The 19,124-nt window shown below is 44.1% G+C and overlaps 1 protein-coding gene across 1 annotated transcript in view; it reads left to right on the forward strand.

The window, feature by feature from the left end:
• The window catches only part of LOC8053963, a 99,314-nt gene that overhangs the window by 69,609 nt on the left and 10,581 nt on the right, over window positions 1–19,124 (forward strand). The window contains exons 20-22 of the mRNA XM_042289690.1: window positions 1,463–1,756; window positions 14,961–15,233; window positions 15,825–16,010. Coding sequence (XP_042145624.1) covers window positions 1,463–1,756; window positions 14,961–15,233; window positions 15,825–16,010 — 753 coding nt within the window. The remainder of the gene's footprint in view (window positions 1–1,462; window positions 1,757–14,960; window positions 15,234–15,824; window positions 16,011–19,124) is intronic.

A 19,124-nucleotide genomic window follows, 5' to 3' on the forward strand; every position in this document is an offset into this window, starting at 1 on the left:
CACTGGAACCGATATTAAAGATGCGACCAACGGGTTAGCTGCTAGTCAAGCAACACTAGGCTACGACGTGCTTCGGCGCTTGTTCCATGCTTTTCCTTTGTTTTGTAAAGTAGTGATTAGGGCTGCTTCCTCTACTTTCGTACAGAATCTGTTTTATGGGTCGCTTTTATGAGAAAACACTGAGAGCATTACATACGATGAGGTTGTATATAAAGTTTAAGTTTGAACCCCGGCAGTGGCAGTCGGATGCTGCAGCCACTGAGCTACCAGCACAGCTGGTCTGGAAGGAGAAATAATTTGAACTTGAAGACATATATGACGGCGAGAACAACATGTTTTGAATGAAAATAATAATAAAAGAAATATAAATAAATATGTAAAATAAAAATTTATATATATATAAAAAAAAGAATGAAAAATCGATCACAAGCCGCACACAGAGCGTGGTTTGTGCGAGACAGCCTGTGCTCTCTGTCAGCATGATCATGCCTTTGTAATTTTTTGTTTGTTTTGTTTTTGCGGTATTTGTGAAACTCAAGTGTATCCTTTTTTTGTATATATGTGCTCCTGTGCATAAACTATGCAATCAGGCTGTGCTGTTCTGCACTGCGCCACCAGATGAACGCACCAAATCCTAGCGTCGTGAATGGCCCCAGAAAGCAGCGTCTCCTGAGCGGAGAATGAATGCCCTACACAGGCAACATGCAAAGGTGTCTGCCGTAGGTTCTCTGCACTTGATCAACCTACCCCATCAAGCAAACTCTTGTGCATAGTGCATATGTAAAGGAGTACACACCTGTGAACAGCTGTACGGCTTGTGAAACTCGCGCCTCTCAATCTATGATGCCACAGTGCTAACTTTCACCTCCATGACGAGTTTAGCTGAATTTTCCATTTTAAGCATGGTGCATGGTAATGAAAGGCTAGAAGAAACTATTCAATATTTCGCAAATATTTGGACGAGACCACTGTTCACTTCGAGTTTACTTCGAACTCGGGATCCACAATTTGCACATGTATAGCTGTTTATAAGCAGGGTTTATTGTTATTTGCATTCCCAACATGTTTTATACAAATCTGGCTATACCAAGTTTCTTCTCTAAAGCTGGTGGTGACAGTTTCTCGACGTTCCTTTTTAGTATCATTTTAGAAAAATGTCCTGATATAGACAGAAACCATGTTATTTAAACCAAACAAGATAGCTGAAAGCTGCGTAATGCGCTTTCACATCTGTTTGTCCAGTCTTTCCAATGATATTAGGGTATGAAATTTTAACCTTATATGAGTCATAGCTTCATCGCAATGCTACTGGCTCGTATACTTAACCTTTTTGTGACTCTCTGCAGCCTGAACAATTCTAATGAATGCCAATATTATATTATCAAATTGCTAAAACCAATTGGGTGGAATCGTGCACAAGCTGCCCCACAAAGGTAACACTCATTTCGTTCTGGCATTGCAGAAGTTCCTGGAGTACAACCAGGTGCGGAAGCACATCCGTGCCTTCCACACGAACCAGCGCTTCCCGTGCCCACAGTGCCCAAAGGTGTTCCCGCGGCAGGACAAGCTCAAGCTGCACATGCTGTGCCACTCGGAACACCGGGAGTTCCTGTGCGCCCTGTGCGGGAAGCAGTTCAAGCGCAAGGACAAGCTCAAGGAGCACATGCGGCGGCTGCACGGGCCCGACCGGGAAGCTCGGGAAGCGGCCAGGGCCAAGGCTGTTCGGCCCGTGTCCGCAAAGCGCTTTGTGCCAAAGGTATGTGTTGCATTCGGAAAATTTGGATTTCACTTCTTCTTTCTCCGTGTCCTCAAACTTTAAAGCTATCATCATTCATCCTTTTCCTTGCAGTCTTTTCTTTCTTCTTTTTTATGCCATCTTGTTGATAATTTGGTTGACCTTGGAGCTTCAATTGAACTGATCATTTGTATTATTGGGTCATGAATCATGACATAACGAGAATCATAATGTAATATTGTGGATTCAGCCATACTTATCTTATCGTGCACAGTTTGTAGAGATCAACGGTGTGTGTTTGGGTGCATCGGCGGCAGACTTGTACACGTTACTGAAAAATAGTAAGGAATTACATTTACAATTACTCGAGGCTCAATTGTAATTTGTTACAATTACAATTACCCTCCCATAAAAGTAATTGACCGTTACCCCCAAAAGTAATCCGTTACTTTCGTGGCGTTACTTTTAACATTATTCTCCTCAAGTAAGAAACAAAGGGAAGAAAATTATTCAAGTTCTTATTGTTGCCACCTGTTCCATTTGATGACCTTGAGTACTTTGAGCAACAGCTGGCTCTCGAAAGTCTCGTCATACATTTTGCGTTATTTCTTACTCAATATGTCGACTGCTATGCAGAACACCCTCTGAACTGAGGCACTGGGCGGGAGTGCCATATTGTTCCTCACGAATGCTTCATGCTCTGCATCGAGCTTTTTCAGCAAAGCAATGGAAGTACTATTTACCTTGAAGATAGAACAAAGCTTCGTCGTTGCAGTCGCTGCCTGATATTCGAGAGTTTAGTAGCACATCGTTCCGATACCCTCGATAACGATATGATGCATTCGCAAAGGCGGCGGCGGTGTATCGGGTATCGTTATCGGAGTCATCGGACCGATCTACAAAAATTCTCCATTGTCTAAATCGCGAAGCTGAGGAAGTAATCATACATCTAGCCAAAACCAGAATAAGAATTGATTTATGTCCGTCTTACTATACCGACATATATTGCCAGCATAGTTGTAAGAGTAAGGTGATAATTAAATAATGAATAAGGTTTCGCTCGACATTCTTCTTTCTTTGGTTATGAACAGGTCGAGCCTCGGTTGAGACGTTGGTGAATAAAAAAAAAGGTTTTCAGTCTATGAATAGAAGCAATTAAAAAGAAAGGACACTCATAACAATAATTGATTAGAACGTCGGTTAAAACAAGGAGATGTAAAGCATGTTTGCCGTGTGTACCTTTCTTGGTGCCGTTCAAAAACGCACGGAGCACGAACCGACTGCAGTTTACTCCGGTGCTGTCCAGATAGACGTCCGCTGATGCCACGGGCAGCGATCGAAGGGCAGAGTACTAAGCAAGCCGCGCTATGGCTCCACTCACGAATTTCACTCTCCCTTCAAGCCGAGAATATCAAGTCTACGTCAGCCACCATTATGTTTTATTTGCAAAAATATCTGTCTAAGATAAAATGTGTCCTGCTGGGGCAAAACAGGAAGAAGAAAGGAAAACTATTACCATTTTCCAAGTGCTCGCAAAAAGCTGACTCACAAAAAGGGTGACTGAGGTGCAGATAACCTGGCTGGAATTCACAAATAAAATGGGCCAACCCTAGAAATTGGACTACACAAAAGTAAGTAGCTTTTAAAACAGGGTCAAATAATATGAAAGATGCAGAAAACAAATACATCCCGTTTTCTAAGAGAAGCAACGAGCAGCAACGAACGAGGATGCTTGTGGCAAAAACAGCTCCAAATATTATCACATCTCCTTTAGTGAATTTTAGGGTTGACGGAGCGTTGACTCGTGTTGTGACATTATGAAAATGGTCGTAGTCACTATAACCGAGAAGAATACTGTTAATTCTTTTCTGCGCACTTACCGCCTCGAGCTTCTCGAGGAGGCACACAATCACTTGGTGTTACCCTCTCCGCGTCTTCAATCGCAAAGAAAAGACAAACGGACTAAAAAAAAGCGAATATAACCTTGCCCCCCCCCCCTTTTTTTTTTTTTTTCTAAAAACGTTTATTTGGGTTTTTTGACATTGTTGTTAGGGTCTAAAAAAAAATAGATTCAGGGGCTTAGTGTTGCAAAGAAAAAAAAAGGCTTTGCGGAACTGAAGACTGCCAAGCCTCTCTTTGCGCTGGTCAATTCGCGTGACAGTGTCACCGCGCTCGACTTTACCAAAATAAAAACAACCCTTTATTTAAAGGGGGGGGGGGGGGGTTGGTTTGGAAAAAAAATGTAACGGATTGCAAGGAATCCGTTACGTCAAAAATGTAAGGGAATTACATTAAAATTACTCTAGAAAATATGTAATTATTCCGTTACTAAATTACTGATAAATGTAAGGGATTACAAGTAATTTCGTTACTTGTAACGTATTACGTACAAGTCTGATCGGCGGTACCCTCTGGGCATCCCTCAAGGGTCAGTATTAGGGCTAGTTTTACTTTTAATGGTTTTTAATATATTTTAATGATATTGCTGCTAAAGGTCAGTCCAGATGTTACTCTACGGTTATTCGCTGACAATTGTCTGATATACTTAAGGATTAAAACTGATGATGACCGACATAAGTTAAGCATATCTCTCATGTCTATTCAGAACTGCTGCATAAAATGTAAAATGAAAATTAATAAACAGAAAACAGTTTTTGCCCAAATAACCAATAAAACTAAAAATGCTCTTCCTTTCAACTACCAATTCGACGAGTCTCTGTTGGTTCTCTGTTAAGAGAAGTACCAAGTTTTAAATATTTAGGAGTCACAATTTCAAAGGACTTGAGTTGTAGCGAACACATTCATGAAATTTTTTTGTACGGCAATTAAAACACTTTGGTATGTGAGGCAAAATTTGAAATATGCTCCACCTGCAGTAGACCTTGTGGTGTACAAAACATATATTGGCCCACTTTAGATTATGCAGCAATGGTGTGGGACCCTCACAGGAAAAATCAAATTGACGAACTGAAGAAAGTTTAAAGGAAGATGGCAAGGTTTATTTTATAGAGATATAAGCGACAGGATTCCGTTAGAATATCGAACTTCATCTTCCATTGCTCTTGGCAAGACAAAAATCAGCTCGACTACAAACGTTTTTACTATTTCTAGTCACTTGTACATTGTGAGTGCCCACTAAGACTAAATTCTTGTGGCTTAAAAGAACTAGGTAAGCTATACCATATTTGCATTAATATAATGCAACCACGAATATAACATAAAAAAAGCTTTTCATTCCTTAAAAAAATAAACAGTATTACCATATTTGCACGAATATAACGCGACCACAAATATAATGCGAGGGCAAGTTTTGATGCCCTCAAAAAGAAAGAAAAAAAGAAAAAAGAAATTACTATTGTAACGTGAGTCGAGGCCGCGTAAATTTACCGCTCTCGAAGGCATAGCAGAAGTGAAAAGGCAATGAAAATCAAAGAAATATCAGTTTACATTTTGACTGCACTCATCCTCACTGCTCAGGTCCTTCCATTTACAATCCACTTGGCGACTTGGTAGATACGCAGCAGCACGGCACCGCTTGTCTGGTAGTTCCTTTTTCCTCCGCGTGAGCTCCTCGGCAGCCCACAAGCAGAGCAAGGCACGAAGCAAAAGCACCAGCACATATACACCAGACTACTCTGGAGCAGAAACTAAGAAATTCGCAGGCAGAAAAAGGATTGCTGGACCCGATACAGAAATCACACTCATACTTGTTCTCGCCTTTCCGCATAAACAAACACCTCATGTTGTACAACTGCGTAAACACGGCCGGTAGTCTTGGCTTGGCTTGTGTTAACTTGACTTGGCTTAAATTGGCCAGTGCCCATATTCTCGCTTGGCGCACTGCATTTTTGCGGCGTGTTTTCTGGCATGCATTGTACAAACACTAAAGCGATAAAAATACTTTTTATGTTTTTTATTCTTCCCTTCACGTGGCCCAATACAGTATAGACCACTTACAACGTAACCGCTTATAGTGCAGGACCGGGTATAACGCGGTTTTTTTAAACCACCGGTTCGCCTCCCATAGAACTCCATGTAATTACATACCGCTTAAAACGCAGGCGCGCGAAGGGATATACCGGTTATAGTGCGGTTTCTGGCACAGCCCGCCGACCGCGCCGACGACCGGAGCAGCGAGCACGCTTGCCTGTGCGACACTAGATAACGGCGCTGATGGCGCGAGCCGCAAGCGTTGCGCAAGCGGCACTCGCGGGGCAAGGAGGGTGCTCGAAGAAGCGGGAGAAGCGAAGAGAGAGGCTTCAGTTGCCCTAGCGACGGAGGGACGCACGCACGTGTCGTTCACGTGCGTGCATCCCTCTGCTGCGTTGGAAACCAACAACCGCAACGACAGACCAATAGCAGGTCGAGGAGAAGTGTTCGCGCGCGTTGCATGCCCGTTGCGGGCCGGCTGCTTCTATCCGCGAACATGGCGTCGGTTGTGATCAACGTTGTGATCGTCGCCGTAGACGGCGTTCATCTCATCGTTCCGCGTAAAAGCGCTATCCTTGACTGTGAATTTTCGTTGTGTGTCGCTGTGATAACCCAGCACGTACTGGAAGGGAAGATCCACCTACTCGAGTGGCGATGTCGTGGCGGCGCTCTCAAGACGGCAGAAACGCCCGTGTCGTCGTGTTTGTTTACTTGACTACAGTGGTGATTTCTAAGCATTTGTGTCCTCGAACATCGCCCGGATTTCTTATTTGGTGCATTTCATGCGTGTGTTCAAGTTCAAGGTATTACTGGCGCGTACCTTATGAAGGATCCGAATTTTCACGCGTTTTCATCTCCGGAGAAAAGTGATTAGGGTTAGCAATCCTGAACGCTCACAACATCCGTCCGCAACCCGCGACGCCGCTAAGAGGCTGCGCCAGGCAAAAGCCGCTCATTTCTTTCAAAATGTGTGACACACTTGAGAGAGAAGTGTTTATTTTTCATCTAACATAAAATAAATTCTTTTACAAAGGTAAGTTGTCACATGGCATGTATTTTGGCCTGAAAAATTGATGTTTCGGTTATAACGCGGTACCGCTTATAGTGCGGATTTTCACGACTCCCGCGACATACGTTATATGCGGTCTACACTGTAGCTAATAAATTCCCTCCCACACCCCCACTTCTTTTCCCACTCGATCTCCTGCACTGAGCCGGAGAGATGGCTTTTTCCAGACTCACGCACCTCGTGGCTGAACTTGATTCCGAATATATTGCCAGGTGCAATTATAACACAAAATTATCATGGGCGTGTAAAGCTACCGCATTCCAGAGCATAACACAAGTGAGAAGAGGCCAAGGGTTGACATACGTGTTTTTATTCTACTCGTCGTCGCTGCTCAGCTCCTTGTCACTGCCTGCGAGCATCGCGTCGTCCTCAGTGCCATCAATGTTGTTCGAGAAACAGCACTTCAGGAACATGCGCGCCACAATTGAGCGTGGCATAGCCTCCCATGCATTCGCTATCCGCTGCGCGACTAGCGAGATTGATGCCCGCCTGACACGTCCCGTCAACGTGAGCTCCTCGTTGTTCTCTGCAAGCCAGTCCTGATAGTTCCTACACACGCTATCCTTGAACGGTTTATTGATGCAGACTTCCAGGGGAACGGATCTTCAACGCCGCATCTAGACGATTGTTCCACACGACGCGATGCCAATTGCGAATCACTGTGTTCTCCATCCAGCCTTTCTCATTGCACCCGACGTGCACGCGCGGAGCAAAGGTCCCATCTTTCGGAATCGTCTTTCTCTTGGAGATGAGGAAGGGCGGCAGCTTGTGTCCATCGGCTGTACACGCGAGCATAGACGTGGCTCAAATTTCCTCGTTGCCCGTCGTACGCAGGCGCACTTCCTTGGTACCGTGAATGTCCACAACGTAATTCGACGGCACGTCCAGGGATATGAGTGTTTCATCGACATTGCCGATCTGACGAATTATGTAGTTACGGTGCCGGCGCAAGGCAATCGCATGCTGCTGAATTGCTGTCACCTTCTTTTTGTACTCGGCTGGAGGCTTCTGGCAGATCAAGATCCTCCGGTGAAGCGAGAATTAGGGCTGGGCAGTATCGCGATACAAATGTATCGCGATGGTACCTTAGAGATACTTTTGAATATCTGTATCTCTGTATCGAGATACTGTTGAAAAATGCAAATGTATCTCAATAGTGAAATACATCTACAATGTATCATTGGTATTGCGATACTTTGCCAGAATTAGGTATCTCGTTGTATTTGTCACCCTCTTGAAGATAAGTTTAAAAGATAAAAACATCTGTTCAGTGCAAGTTGCTCCGGAATTTATGATATGAACCCGCCCTATAACATGATACATCTTAGTCACAAACATTTAAAAAAAGCTGTGGTTTAAAGAAGGTTACTTGCAAGAATAACAAAATCAGCTCCTCTCACAAAACCCTCAACTCTTTCCGATTTAGCAGAGTGAACTTTGTAAAGGAGTTGAGTGGAGAAAAATTATGGCCCTGTTGTCCAATCTTCCCACACTATGGGTGGCTCAGAAGCATATAAGACGACAGTTTGAGATGCGCCCTCATGGCATAACTCTGTTCATTTTGGACAGATGCCTTTTGTCAAGCGTGGTATGCAGTCTTTACCGTTCTGTAACTAGGTATATGGTTCAACAGGGGTGACATTTTTTTATCGGCATTAATAATAAATAAAGAGTTCAAGGTAAGGGGTAATGCATAAAATTGCACAAAAAGAGGAGCACAAGCCTAAGTTACCATTTGCATTCGCCACGAAGTACACCCTCCCCATGTAGCACCGTTCAGGAACAAATGTAATTCTATAAGTATCTGTAGCTGTATTCTGGGATACTTTTTTGCCGTTTTTGCAGAAGTACCTCAGGGATGCTTAAAAGACAAATGTATCTCAGTATTTGTATCTTGGGCCTTAAAACACATGTATCTCAGTATTTATATTCCCGAATACTTTTTGGAGTATCTCTTCCCAACCCTGGCAAGAACCCAGTGCGACGCATGAACTTCTGGATCCTGGAGCGAACGGCCTTAAAAGTGTCGTGAGACAGACCAGCCTCTTGTGCCAGCTTCCTCACCTCAATTAGAATAATCTCCACATTCATGGGCATAAACTGGCCGGTACGTTCACGTACAAACTTTCCGAGTTTCTCCTCAAGATCAGGGCAGCAACCATGTTTTGGTCCACAGAAGGCCTTCCGGGTAGGCGCCACATGGAAAATCCTTTCACAGGTTTTGTGCCATCCACGAATTGTCAACTCGATCACTGCAAGATGTCGAGCCATGCTCGAGTTCCCAGTATTTTCAGACAATATGATTCCCTTGAAAGATTCAGAGTATTGAGTCCTCTTCTCCATTTAAAATTAGTTGGTATGCGAACTTGAGATGACTATGGAGCAGAGAGTGAAATGTACTTCGGCACAGGTGGAACAAAGTACTTGGGGTTCGATGCGATACCAGTGAAACAAAAGTGACGACACACGAAGCTCCGATGCACAATTTGGTAGTGCTCGCCTCTGCTTTTGCTCGTCGTCCCTCGTCCTCATCCTCAAGCGCCCGTCCTTGTGCGTCACCCTTGTTCTTGCGCATTCTTTTCCGTGGCTTCTTAGTTCTTCCTAGAGCACTGCACGGGCCGGAATTTCTAGGCCCGGCCCGACCCGGCCCGGTAGAGACACGACCCGGGCCCGGCCCGAGCCCGACAGAATTTTTAATTTCTAGGCCCGGCCCGACCCGGCCCGGAAGAGACACGGCCCGGGCCCGGCCCGAGCCCGACATAATTTTTAATTTCTAGGCCCCGCCCGACCCGGCCCGATGGCTGTAGCCCGAAACAACCAATTCCCGTTTGAACACGTCCCGTTTCGACCCGTTCCCGAAACGAGCTCCCCATTTGAACCCGTCCTGTTTCGACCCATTCTTTAAACGCCCTTCCCATATGAACTCGTCCCATTTCGACCAGTTCCCTAAACGCCCTTCTCGTTTGAATTTGTCCTGTTTCGACCCATTCCCTGAATGTCCTTCTGATTTGAACCAGTTTCCGAAACACCCTTTGCATTTCAACGCGTCCCGTTTCAACCTACTTACAACCTACTTTTATTAGGCCCTGCACATCGCAACTTCTTTGCAAAAAGTCTCCATCGTTCTAAGCCTGGTCTGCGCACCTTTTCTGTTTAAGAATATGTTCTGAAGTAGCTTTACATGTCAACATGTTCTTAAAATATACAACCCTTTTAGGCAAGCTTAAGTTTAATATATTCCTACTTAACCCCTTAAAACGTTTTTTTTTTTCAAGATAAATCCCAAAACGTGCAAGCGCGGAACGGACTATGTACACTGCGCGACGTTGGCTCTTTTCTCGAATTTTACTTTGAGATGGTGTTAGTAGGCACCAAAGTATACCGCTTAGGTCTCTGGCCCAGATGAGCACTTCTAAAGACACTAATAGTTTTGAAAACTGCGTTTTGATTCTATGAGATAAACATAAAAACACGACGATCGCTTGTTCGCGCTAATATAGTGTCGCACTCTGTGCAACAAGGGAGTCTAGAATAACGTACTCAAGCACTTTGGGCAAGCTAAAATTAGCATCGCCATAGGTTTTACATCGCAACGCCATTTTTACGGTACCAAAGCGCTTGCGTACGTTTTTCTAAACCTTTTTAATAGTGAACTAGATATTTTTGAGAGCGATGAATCAGACAGGTTGACAAGCATATGACTGGGACTTTATTTTGTTTACAATTTATAACACTGAACCCTCGCTCACACGGGAAAAGCTTGAAGGCTTTCTAGCTTCAAGACGTCTTTTAGTTATTATTTTTAACGACGCTGTAGTGAATTTGCACTTCGCTTTTTTTTGTATTTAATGAACCTAAAAGATTAATGAGCAAACTTCTTGCTATCAACAACAATTTATGATTTACGGCACAAGATTGCCCAGGCACGGCCCGGGCCGGCCCGGGCCGAGAACTTTTTTGTTCAACCCCGAGCCTGGCCCGGGCCCGAGAAAATACGTGCTACCCGGCCCGAGCCCGGCCCGCGGGCCGGGCCGGGCTCGGGCTTTTGGGCTGGCCCGGGCCCGTGCAGTGCTCTAGTTCTTCCATAGTCTGACGGAGGGCGTGCACCCAAAACGTCGCTTGTTTCCTTTGCCCTTCTTTTTGCGTGTCATATCTTTCATGCATCTAGTTTTGTGCCCACCTTTACGTGCCAGCAGCACCCCACTCTTGGGTCCCCTAAGCTTGCCTAAGCTGTCTGAAGCCTCATGCCCATCACTCTTGCCCACTGGCGCTGTGTGGCTCACCAGAGCCATGGAAATTCCTTTCCACAATAGCGTTTCTTCCTTTTCTCCACTTCCCTTGACTCCCTTCATTCCGTCAAAGGGATGGCTTCCCCCCTTAGGCGCTTGGTGGCAGAGCTTGGTCCCAGATATAATGCGAGGTGCATTTTGAGGACCAAAATTTTCAAGAATTCCTCGTGTTGTACTCATGCAAATATGGTGATCATAAGCACCAGTTTAAAATCCCGAATGATATTGATGCATATAGGTATTTGTTTTTTCCAAGATCCATACGTGACTGGAATAACCTTCCGCAGAATATTGTGTTGATAAACTGTCCATGAGTATTTGCAAATGCTTTGTTATATCTATGAGGTATAACCTATACATATGTTGTATTTTTTCTTGTTCTTGCCACAGGAAGTGATAACTGGTGTTGACTGTTGGGGTTTATTTTTATTTCATACTACTGAAGTGTACCTCAATTAGTTTCTTTTATTAATTTTATACACATTGTCGGGGGCAGTATTGTTCTGGTTATTTTTTGCTTTCTATTGCATATTTTATGTGAACTTTTATTGTATATTACATGGGATATGCCCCATATCTGTCACAACCCCTGCTAGGGGTAAACAATATTCATAAATAAAGTTTAAAAAATAACCGCGTCCCCTGAACTGCGGGCTCTTCGGCACACTTCTCAAGGAGGCACGCACAATCAGGGCCAGTAATTGGCAAAACGGTTAAAGGGGTACTATATTACTTTCTGCTATAGTTTATTTATGGCCATAACTCAATCTATCGTTTCTAAGCATCTTAGTAAACCAAACATTACATTCATGCGTGGTCGATGGTATCAAAAGATCAATTTCTTCGGAACTGTTGCTGACACCAGAGGGCACCAATGCACAAGGAAGGGCAGGGCTTTGCCCTTTCTCGTCCAATGGCACCATCTGGGGTCGAACTTGTGATACCGATTTTAATAGAGAAATTGGCCTCGCATGAATGTAATGTTTGGTTTTTTAGGATGCTTACAGCCCATAGATTGAGATATGACCATAGATAGACCATTGAAGAAAGTGGTTCGGTGCCCCTTTAAAGAAGTTCTTGGTGGGCCTGTCCTGCTGGTCTATCATTTTTTATGTAACTTGAGTTCCTGCTTGTGAGCAGCAGATATATCCAGGCAAATTGTATGCAGTTGATCAGAAGAACATACAACCCGCCAGTGTTAGCTTTTAAAAACTCAGCAAAGGCGATAAGTGGCAATAATACTATCGTATAATATATCAAGCGAGAGTGCCCCCAAAAGTTGGAGGTAAATCACGAAAAGTAAAAATGGGGGCGGTGTGAAAGCGGGAAAGCAGCAGATGCATATGCTAGGGTATTCGCTCGCTTGGCCCTTGTTTGATCAAAAAGAATGGTATATGAGCAGTATTGGGGTCTGAGAGAAAAACTAAGTTTCAAAGCAGCCATGTCGCCATCATCAAGCCTGCTATTTAGCAGCACTCTTGCATAAAGCTTTACTGTATTGCACCTGCTTCTTGGAGAAGCAGTTGACATAAGAGAGTATTTAGATTAGTTCAATGGGCTCAGAAGTTTGCTGGAGTGAGTGCTTCATATTTTCTTTGCGCTTGATATTTGAACTGTTTCAAAATTATGGAGTACAGGCATTTTTTGCGACATAGGCGCAAACTCAGTAATTTACCGTAGTTGTTCTCGAGTATGCTGGAGGCATCTTTTCTAGAAAAGGTAACTTCTATTAAACAGTTAGCAGAAGTTGCATACTCTACAGTCAAATCTCGTTAATTCAAACTCGATGGGGACCGCAAATTTGTTTGAATAAAGCAAATGAATTACCGGGAGTTTCCTCCCATGGAGACACATAGGATGGGACCTGCATGTTTGTTTGAATTATCCGTAAGTTTTAATTAAGAGAGTTTGAATTGACGAGACTCCTCTGTACTTTGCTTTACCGCAACTTGACAAAGAGTGAATGCAACGGCCCCCTCGAGCCAATCAGAATACACAGATGCGAACCACGCAGCAGCCCTTACCAAGGGTACGGGGGTGAGAGCGTACCAACCAAGCAGTTGGAGAAGAGGAGAAAGAGAAACTCTTTTTTAACTTAGACCCCAGTGATGTGATTGCTGTGCCAAACTGTGCCAAGGGGCTAACCCTGCTACATCCTGCTACATTTCGCCAAAATATGGGTAATCTGCACCAAGCCTGCGCCAAAGGACCAATTTAGGTCGCCTTTCAAAACCAAAACTAAACTGAGTACTGTAATTGAGCAGGCGTGTGTTATGTGGCGCAAGCGGCCACCTGACACAAAGTACCGTGCATCAATTGTCCACCCAGTCTTGCATGGTTTTCCGGGCGTCTCGCGTTTCGCACTCCCTCTTGTGGGTCTCGTCTCTTGTCTCTTTTTTTTTTATTATTTTCAGCGATAGACGCGGATGTGTGCAGACGCTCCGACGCTAGCGTGCGGGGTACCGGCTATCCCATCATGCTGTGAAACGAACCACGTTTTTGCGCGGCAGGAGTTGCTTTGTGAGCTGAGGCAACGGCCGTGGGAAAACTATATTTGGCCACTGCCTTTCAGTCACCGTGGTCGCGCGACATCGAATGGTGCCATCCCCACATCACTGCAGATATGGTACTTTCTAAAATGCAACTAAGTACCGCCGCATGTTCATCAACATTCCTGTTCTGGTTTAAATCATACGTTACAACAAAAATCCATCTTTAATTCAAAGACTGCTCTGTCAAAGTATTGATTATGTTGATTCCTCTCGGTGGGCTTTCTTTCGAGAAGGACCTAAATACGTGAAAAATCTGCCGTGAAAGAAAGTTGGTGAAGAGAAGTGAGCTAAAGCAAAGAAGGCAATGTCTGCACGCTGAATTCGCACAGCGTGGTTGTTTGTCTCGAGTTCAGTCGTTGCACAAAGCGCTCCAAGAATGTTTCGAGGCTGGCTCGCAATGTCTTGCATCGATGCACTCAGGCTCTTTATTTTTGTGTTTAGCTTGTACCTTGTTTGCCGGCCTGGCAAGCACGCGCCACTGAACTGTTTTTGTTGCATGCTCGTAGGTTACATTTTGTGTGCAATTTTGGGGATAAGTTAGCGACGGAGCTGAGGGGCAGGGTTCCGGTTTCGATCGGTCAGCCGTTTTCTGCGCTCGCGTGACGAAGCATGCCCAACAGCAAGCCTGCCGAAGTTGGCCTCATGTGCATGCGAACATCATTGCGTGACTGAGGCACCAGCTGGGACGCTTGCAATTTATTGTTTTACGTTTACTTTCTTTTGACGAAAATCTGACACGTCGGGAACCAGTAAAACAGTGGCAAGCGGTTTTTCGAAATTGCTTGGCAATGCCTACAGCACTGTACACTTGTGGAATGTCTGAGCAGTAAAAACAGAAGCAGCGAGTTCCGTCACAACACTTCCCATCAGAACACAACACAACACAAAGTTCCCTTCATTTGTACAGCACTTAAAACAAATATTTTGATTTTCCTAAGAGTATCTGCTCCAAAATCCACTTTTGCTGCTCCGAAACACTGTCCTGGCTGCTCCAAAAGCCGCTTTTGCTGCTCCAAAACACTGTTTTGGTTGCTCCAAAGGCCACATTTGCTGCTCCAAAACGCTGTTTTGGTTGCTCCGAAACGTGCGCCAAAATGGCTCAGGCCAATCACATCACTGAGACCCTCTTTTGTCTGCCCCAGACATAATTTTTTTCCCCCTAGAAGGTTAACCTGTCAAAAGCAGCTCTCCCTCCTGCCCGTGGCTTCCACAGCACTGCTCGAACTAGTCAGAAAGACTATTTTCACGTGCCTTCCTCTATCTGGATCGAAGGGGCCGTAGCATTTGCTGCTTACCAAGTTGTGGTAAAACGAAGCATAGGAACCGTACCTAAGCCACATCCAGTGGCATTGCTCGAAAATAAGCCGAAGTTTTGTGTGCAACAGGTGTCTCCGACAGACTACCACCGGTTCATCTACAAGTGCCACACTTGCCTCCTGGGCTTCAAGCGGCGGGGCATGCTGGTGAACCACCTGGCCAAGCGGCACCCGGACGTGCGGCCAGACTCTGTGCCGGAGCTGAACCTCCCCATCCTGAGGGCCACTCGGGACTACTACTGCCAGTACTGCGAGAAGGTGTACCGGTCCTCTTCCAAGCGCAAGGCGCACATCATCAAGAACCACCCCGGCGCTGCCCTGCCCATGAGCAACCGCATCAAGGTGTGGCATTCAGGACCATCAACCCTACGCTATGAGTTGCGAATATATTGCCGTTGGTCTCCAACTAGTGTTGTTAACACCGGGCAACTGTAACAAAGATCTGTAATGCGAGATTAAGGTAATTTTAAGCGGTCTATTATTTCAGATATTTGAGGTTGGTTGTCTCAGTAGAACAGATGAAATGAACACTAGGAAAGTCCATAACTAAACCATCAAATTTACTAGAGGCTTTTGGGAGCTTATTGCTATCCAGTATCGGCCATATCATTTAATGAGGGAAGCTATTGTGACACTGTAATGGGATACAATTTTCCGAGGTGCCATAATTTTCTTATTTTTCATCCAGTCTTTATTCACATGGGTATGAAGTGTACTAATCAAGACATAAAAAGCAGCTGGTACTGATTTCATGCACAATTATTGCGTGAGCTTCAGTTCTAAACGATGACGAGGGGACATTGAGCAAACAGCACGCGAGTGGTTCATATATAGTGCTGGCCCGGTACAAAACCCACCCTTAAACTACTTAAACTACTAGCAGCAGATAGACAACGAGCGACAGAACGAGTGCACATACTGGTGTCCTTCCAGGGTGGCGTGCCCAGCGTCCCTGGAGAGCCCAACCCGACCTTCTCGCACATGGTGGGCAGCGTGACCACGCAGCCGCATAACTGCTGTCTGTGCCACAAGCAGTATGCCAGCAAGGCCAAGCTGCTCCAGCACCAACGCAAGAAGCACATGGACATGATCGCACTCACGCTGGTCAGCAGTGCCCAGGTGAGGCCGGTGCTCGCAATTCCGTAATGGAGAAGTCTCACGGATGTTTACAGAGTCTAGCAACATGGACAATGCTCGTGATCCTTGTTGGATGGACAGGGTCACATTATACTTACCTTTCCAGTATAGCAAGACTTAATTAATGCAATGGGGGACACATAGTACTGTTATCTTGGGGATAGGCAACATTTCACAGCCCTAGGCCAGTTGTGTTTTAGAGCCTTTTTTTTTTTCTTTATTTGTTCTGTGGATATTTTTCCGCATGGAAAAAGTCCCTGATGGAGTTTCTGCACACCCCAAAAGTTTGGCCGTGGCAGATAAGGTAGGAGTGTCATATACAACAGCAAAGCGACAAAGCAGAACTAATATACACACTTCGGAAGCCGCAATCACGGGATCGCTCAAGCCAAGCAAAGCGCACCATCAATAACAACAAAGCAACAAGGCAACACAGCAGAGTGAAGATTAGATTATACACAGGCAATCAGCTGAAGTAGTAAAACAAGTGTCATACATCATATTAATAACATCATTAACGTTGGTCATCAGCAAAATAATGCACTCTGTACACACAAGAAAAAGTACATTCAGGTAGGTCACTAGCATAGAACTTTGACCAAGAAAAAAGAATGGTCTAAATTCATACACGTAGCGATCAAGAATAAGATAATTTCAGAAATAAGAAAAGAAAAAGAAAACTTCACTATGAAAATGTAATAGTACCACCAACCAGAAGCGTTCTGCATTTACTTTTGAATTTATGGAAAGTTGTATTATAGTCTATGTTCATATCTGTATTGTTTAAAATTTTAATTATTTGTAAAGTTAAAGTTTGTCGGCCATAATTTGTTCTTATTGTGGGCATTTTTATCTTTGAATATTGAAGCGTATATGCGCTCACTCTATTTGTTGGGGTGGTGTGCAGTTCATTCTTATGTATCCATTGTAACAGTTTAAAAGTAGTAAACCTGGTCTGCCTTGAGAATATTATATTTTACAAAGAGTGGCTGTGTGCTTAAGTTTCTTTTATCACCTCTATAGTTTTCACATATACATATTCTTTTTTGTAATATAATTATTTTATTGTAGTTCGAAGCTGTTGTTGTTCCCCAGACCAATATACTGTAAGTAATTTGTGTGGCCTTAAGGAAACAAGCAGGTTTGTGCGAATATTGAAGATTTTGAATACAGTAAAACCTCGTTATAACAAAATGGGATATAACAAACTAATGGATATAACAAAGTAATCATAATTCCCCTTGCTTGCTATAGTGGGAAGAAATAGATATTGGCTATAACAAACTAATGGTTATAACAAAACAATTATGAACGCTCCTTCAACTTTGTTATAACGAGGTTTTACTGTATGAATAGAATATTTTTCTTAATCGATTCATATTTTACTTGAAAATTGCTTATTTGAAAATGCCGAATATTCGGTCTATGTACGAATATTCAATCACATTGCGAATAATCTGCACGCAGGACATGCCCTGAACATTCAGAGCTAAAAAAGCCGTGTTTGGTTGCCCAAAAATCGCTGGTGTTGTAGCCTTTTTTTTTTTTTTTATAAATCCTTACCGTTTACGTTACTAGTAGAACTGCCATGTTTGCGCAATTCTAATGCGCCCCCAAATCTAACGCGCAGGCGGATTTAACTCCCAAATGTTCAAGAATTAAATTGATGCCAATCCACCGTGCAGGTAAAATAATGAAGGTTGAGCACATACCTCATAGAACAGGTTTTATAAAACATGTGCCGGCACAAACATGAAAACCGTGCACTAGTCGCCATTGTTGGAGTCCGATGATGGTCCGCAGAGGTAATTCTTACTTTCTTTCTAAAAAATTTTGAAAGCCATGCTTTTCGCGCTTGTACGAGTGCGCGACTGTCGCCTTTTGGAGGACGTCTTTCAAACAACACTGCGTAGGGTGACCACCCGTCCCGCGACTCGCGGGACTGTCCCGCATTGAGGGCTCGTGTCCCGCGTCCCGCAAGAAATTCCCAAATCTTCAAAATGTCCCGCATCTGATACTGTCGTAAAACTCACTCTGCAAGTCATGGTGCTGCCGAACAACGGGGCACGGGGAAGCGCGGAGGTCGCTGGTAATTGTGTGAATCCCAATGGGACGCCATTTTTTTTCAAGCATTGCGGGAAGTGACTGTCGTTCTTGCGGGAGATTTAACGCGCATGTTCCGTTGTATATATCTCTCACCTTGGTAGCAAAATATTGTAAGAAAGATTGCTCGCCAAAAGTTTAAATATAAATATTGTAATTATTTCCTAATCGCTTGTCAATTCAAAAGGGCTGCTGTGAATTTTTTTTAGTGAAGACAGTCACACAAGGCAAAAAGCCTGCAACTCGGAATGGTCGAAAAATAACATAATGTTAAAAATTTGTGTAGGACCATGTTGATAAAAGTAAGCGTTGACAGAAAAAAACAATAACGCGAAAAAGATTTACTGTTTCTTAATTTCATTTTGTGCATTGAGTTCTGCTGCAGTTGATTTTTCCGCTTTCAATTTCAACAAATTTAATAACATATTTGGCATAAAAGAACATCACTGGGAGCGCAAACTATTTTGGCCTATTTGCTGCAATACAATTTGAAGGTGTATGGACAGCACAGGATATTAAATATTTTAACACAGCCTCGGTTCGTGGTGTGCGTGTTCATAAAACTCCTTTCCCCTCCCCCTCCCCTGTGTCCCGCATTTCACTAGCAGGAAGGTGGTCACCCTAACACTGCGAGCTCGTCAGGTCGCTGACATTGCGAGATCATGCAGTGATGCTCCGTTGTTATCTTTTCCCAACAGCGTGATGACTTGTTTTTCTCGTGTAATGAACGCATTTATAATTTTCGGCTCCACGAGTCTTGAACTGCGTCCAACTTAGCTAGCTGGCTAGCCACCAAGCCCGCCAGTTTTCTTTTGTCGCCAAGCGGCCAGGCCAAGTCAAGCCAATCCAAGCCACTCTCGTAATGGCTGCAATTGCGTGGTTGCGAAAATGATCAACCGTGAAACGGAGCGGCACGCTCTTGACGAAGCTTGGGTCAAGGAACTGCCCAGCCCCAGACATTCTTCGCCTATCGGACGCATTGACGTCGACAAA

The sequence above is a fragment of the Ixodes scapularis genome, unplaced genomic scaffold, assembly GCF_016920785.2.
Source record: "Ixodes scapularis isolate PalLabHiFi unplaced genomic scaffold, ASM1692078v2 PGA_scaffold0__279_contigs__length_252992795, whole genome shotgun sequence".
NCBI lineage: Eukaryota > Metazoa > Arthropoda > Arachnida > Ixodida > Ixodidae > Ixodes > Ixodes scapularis.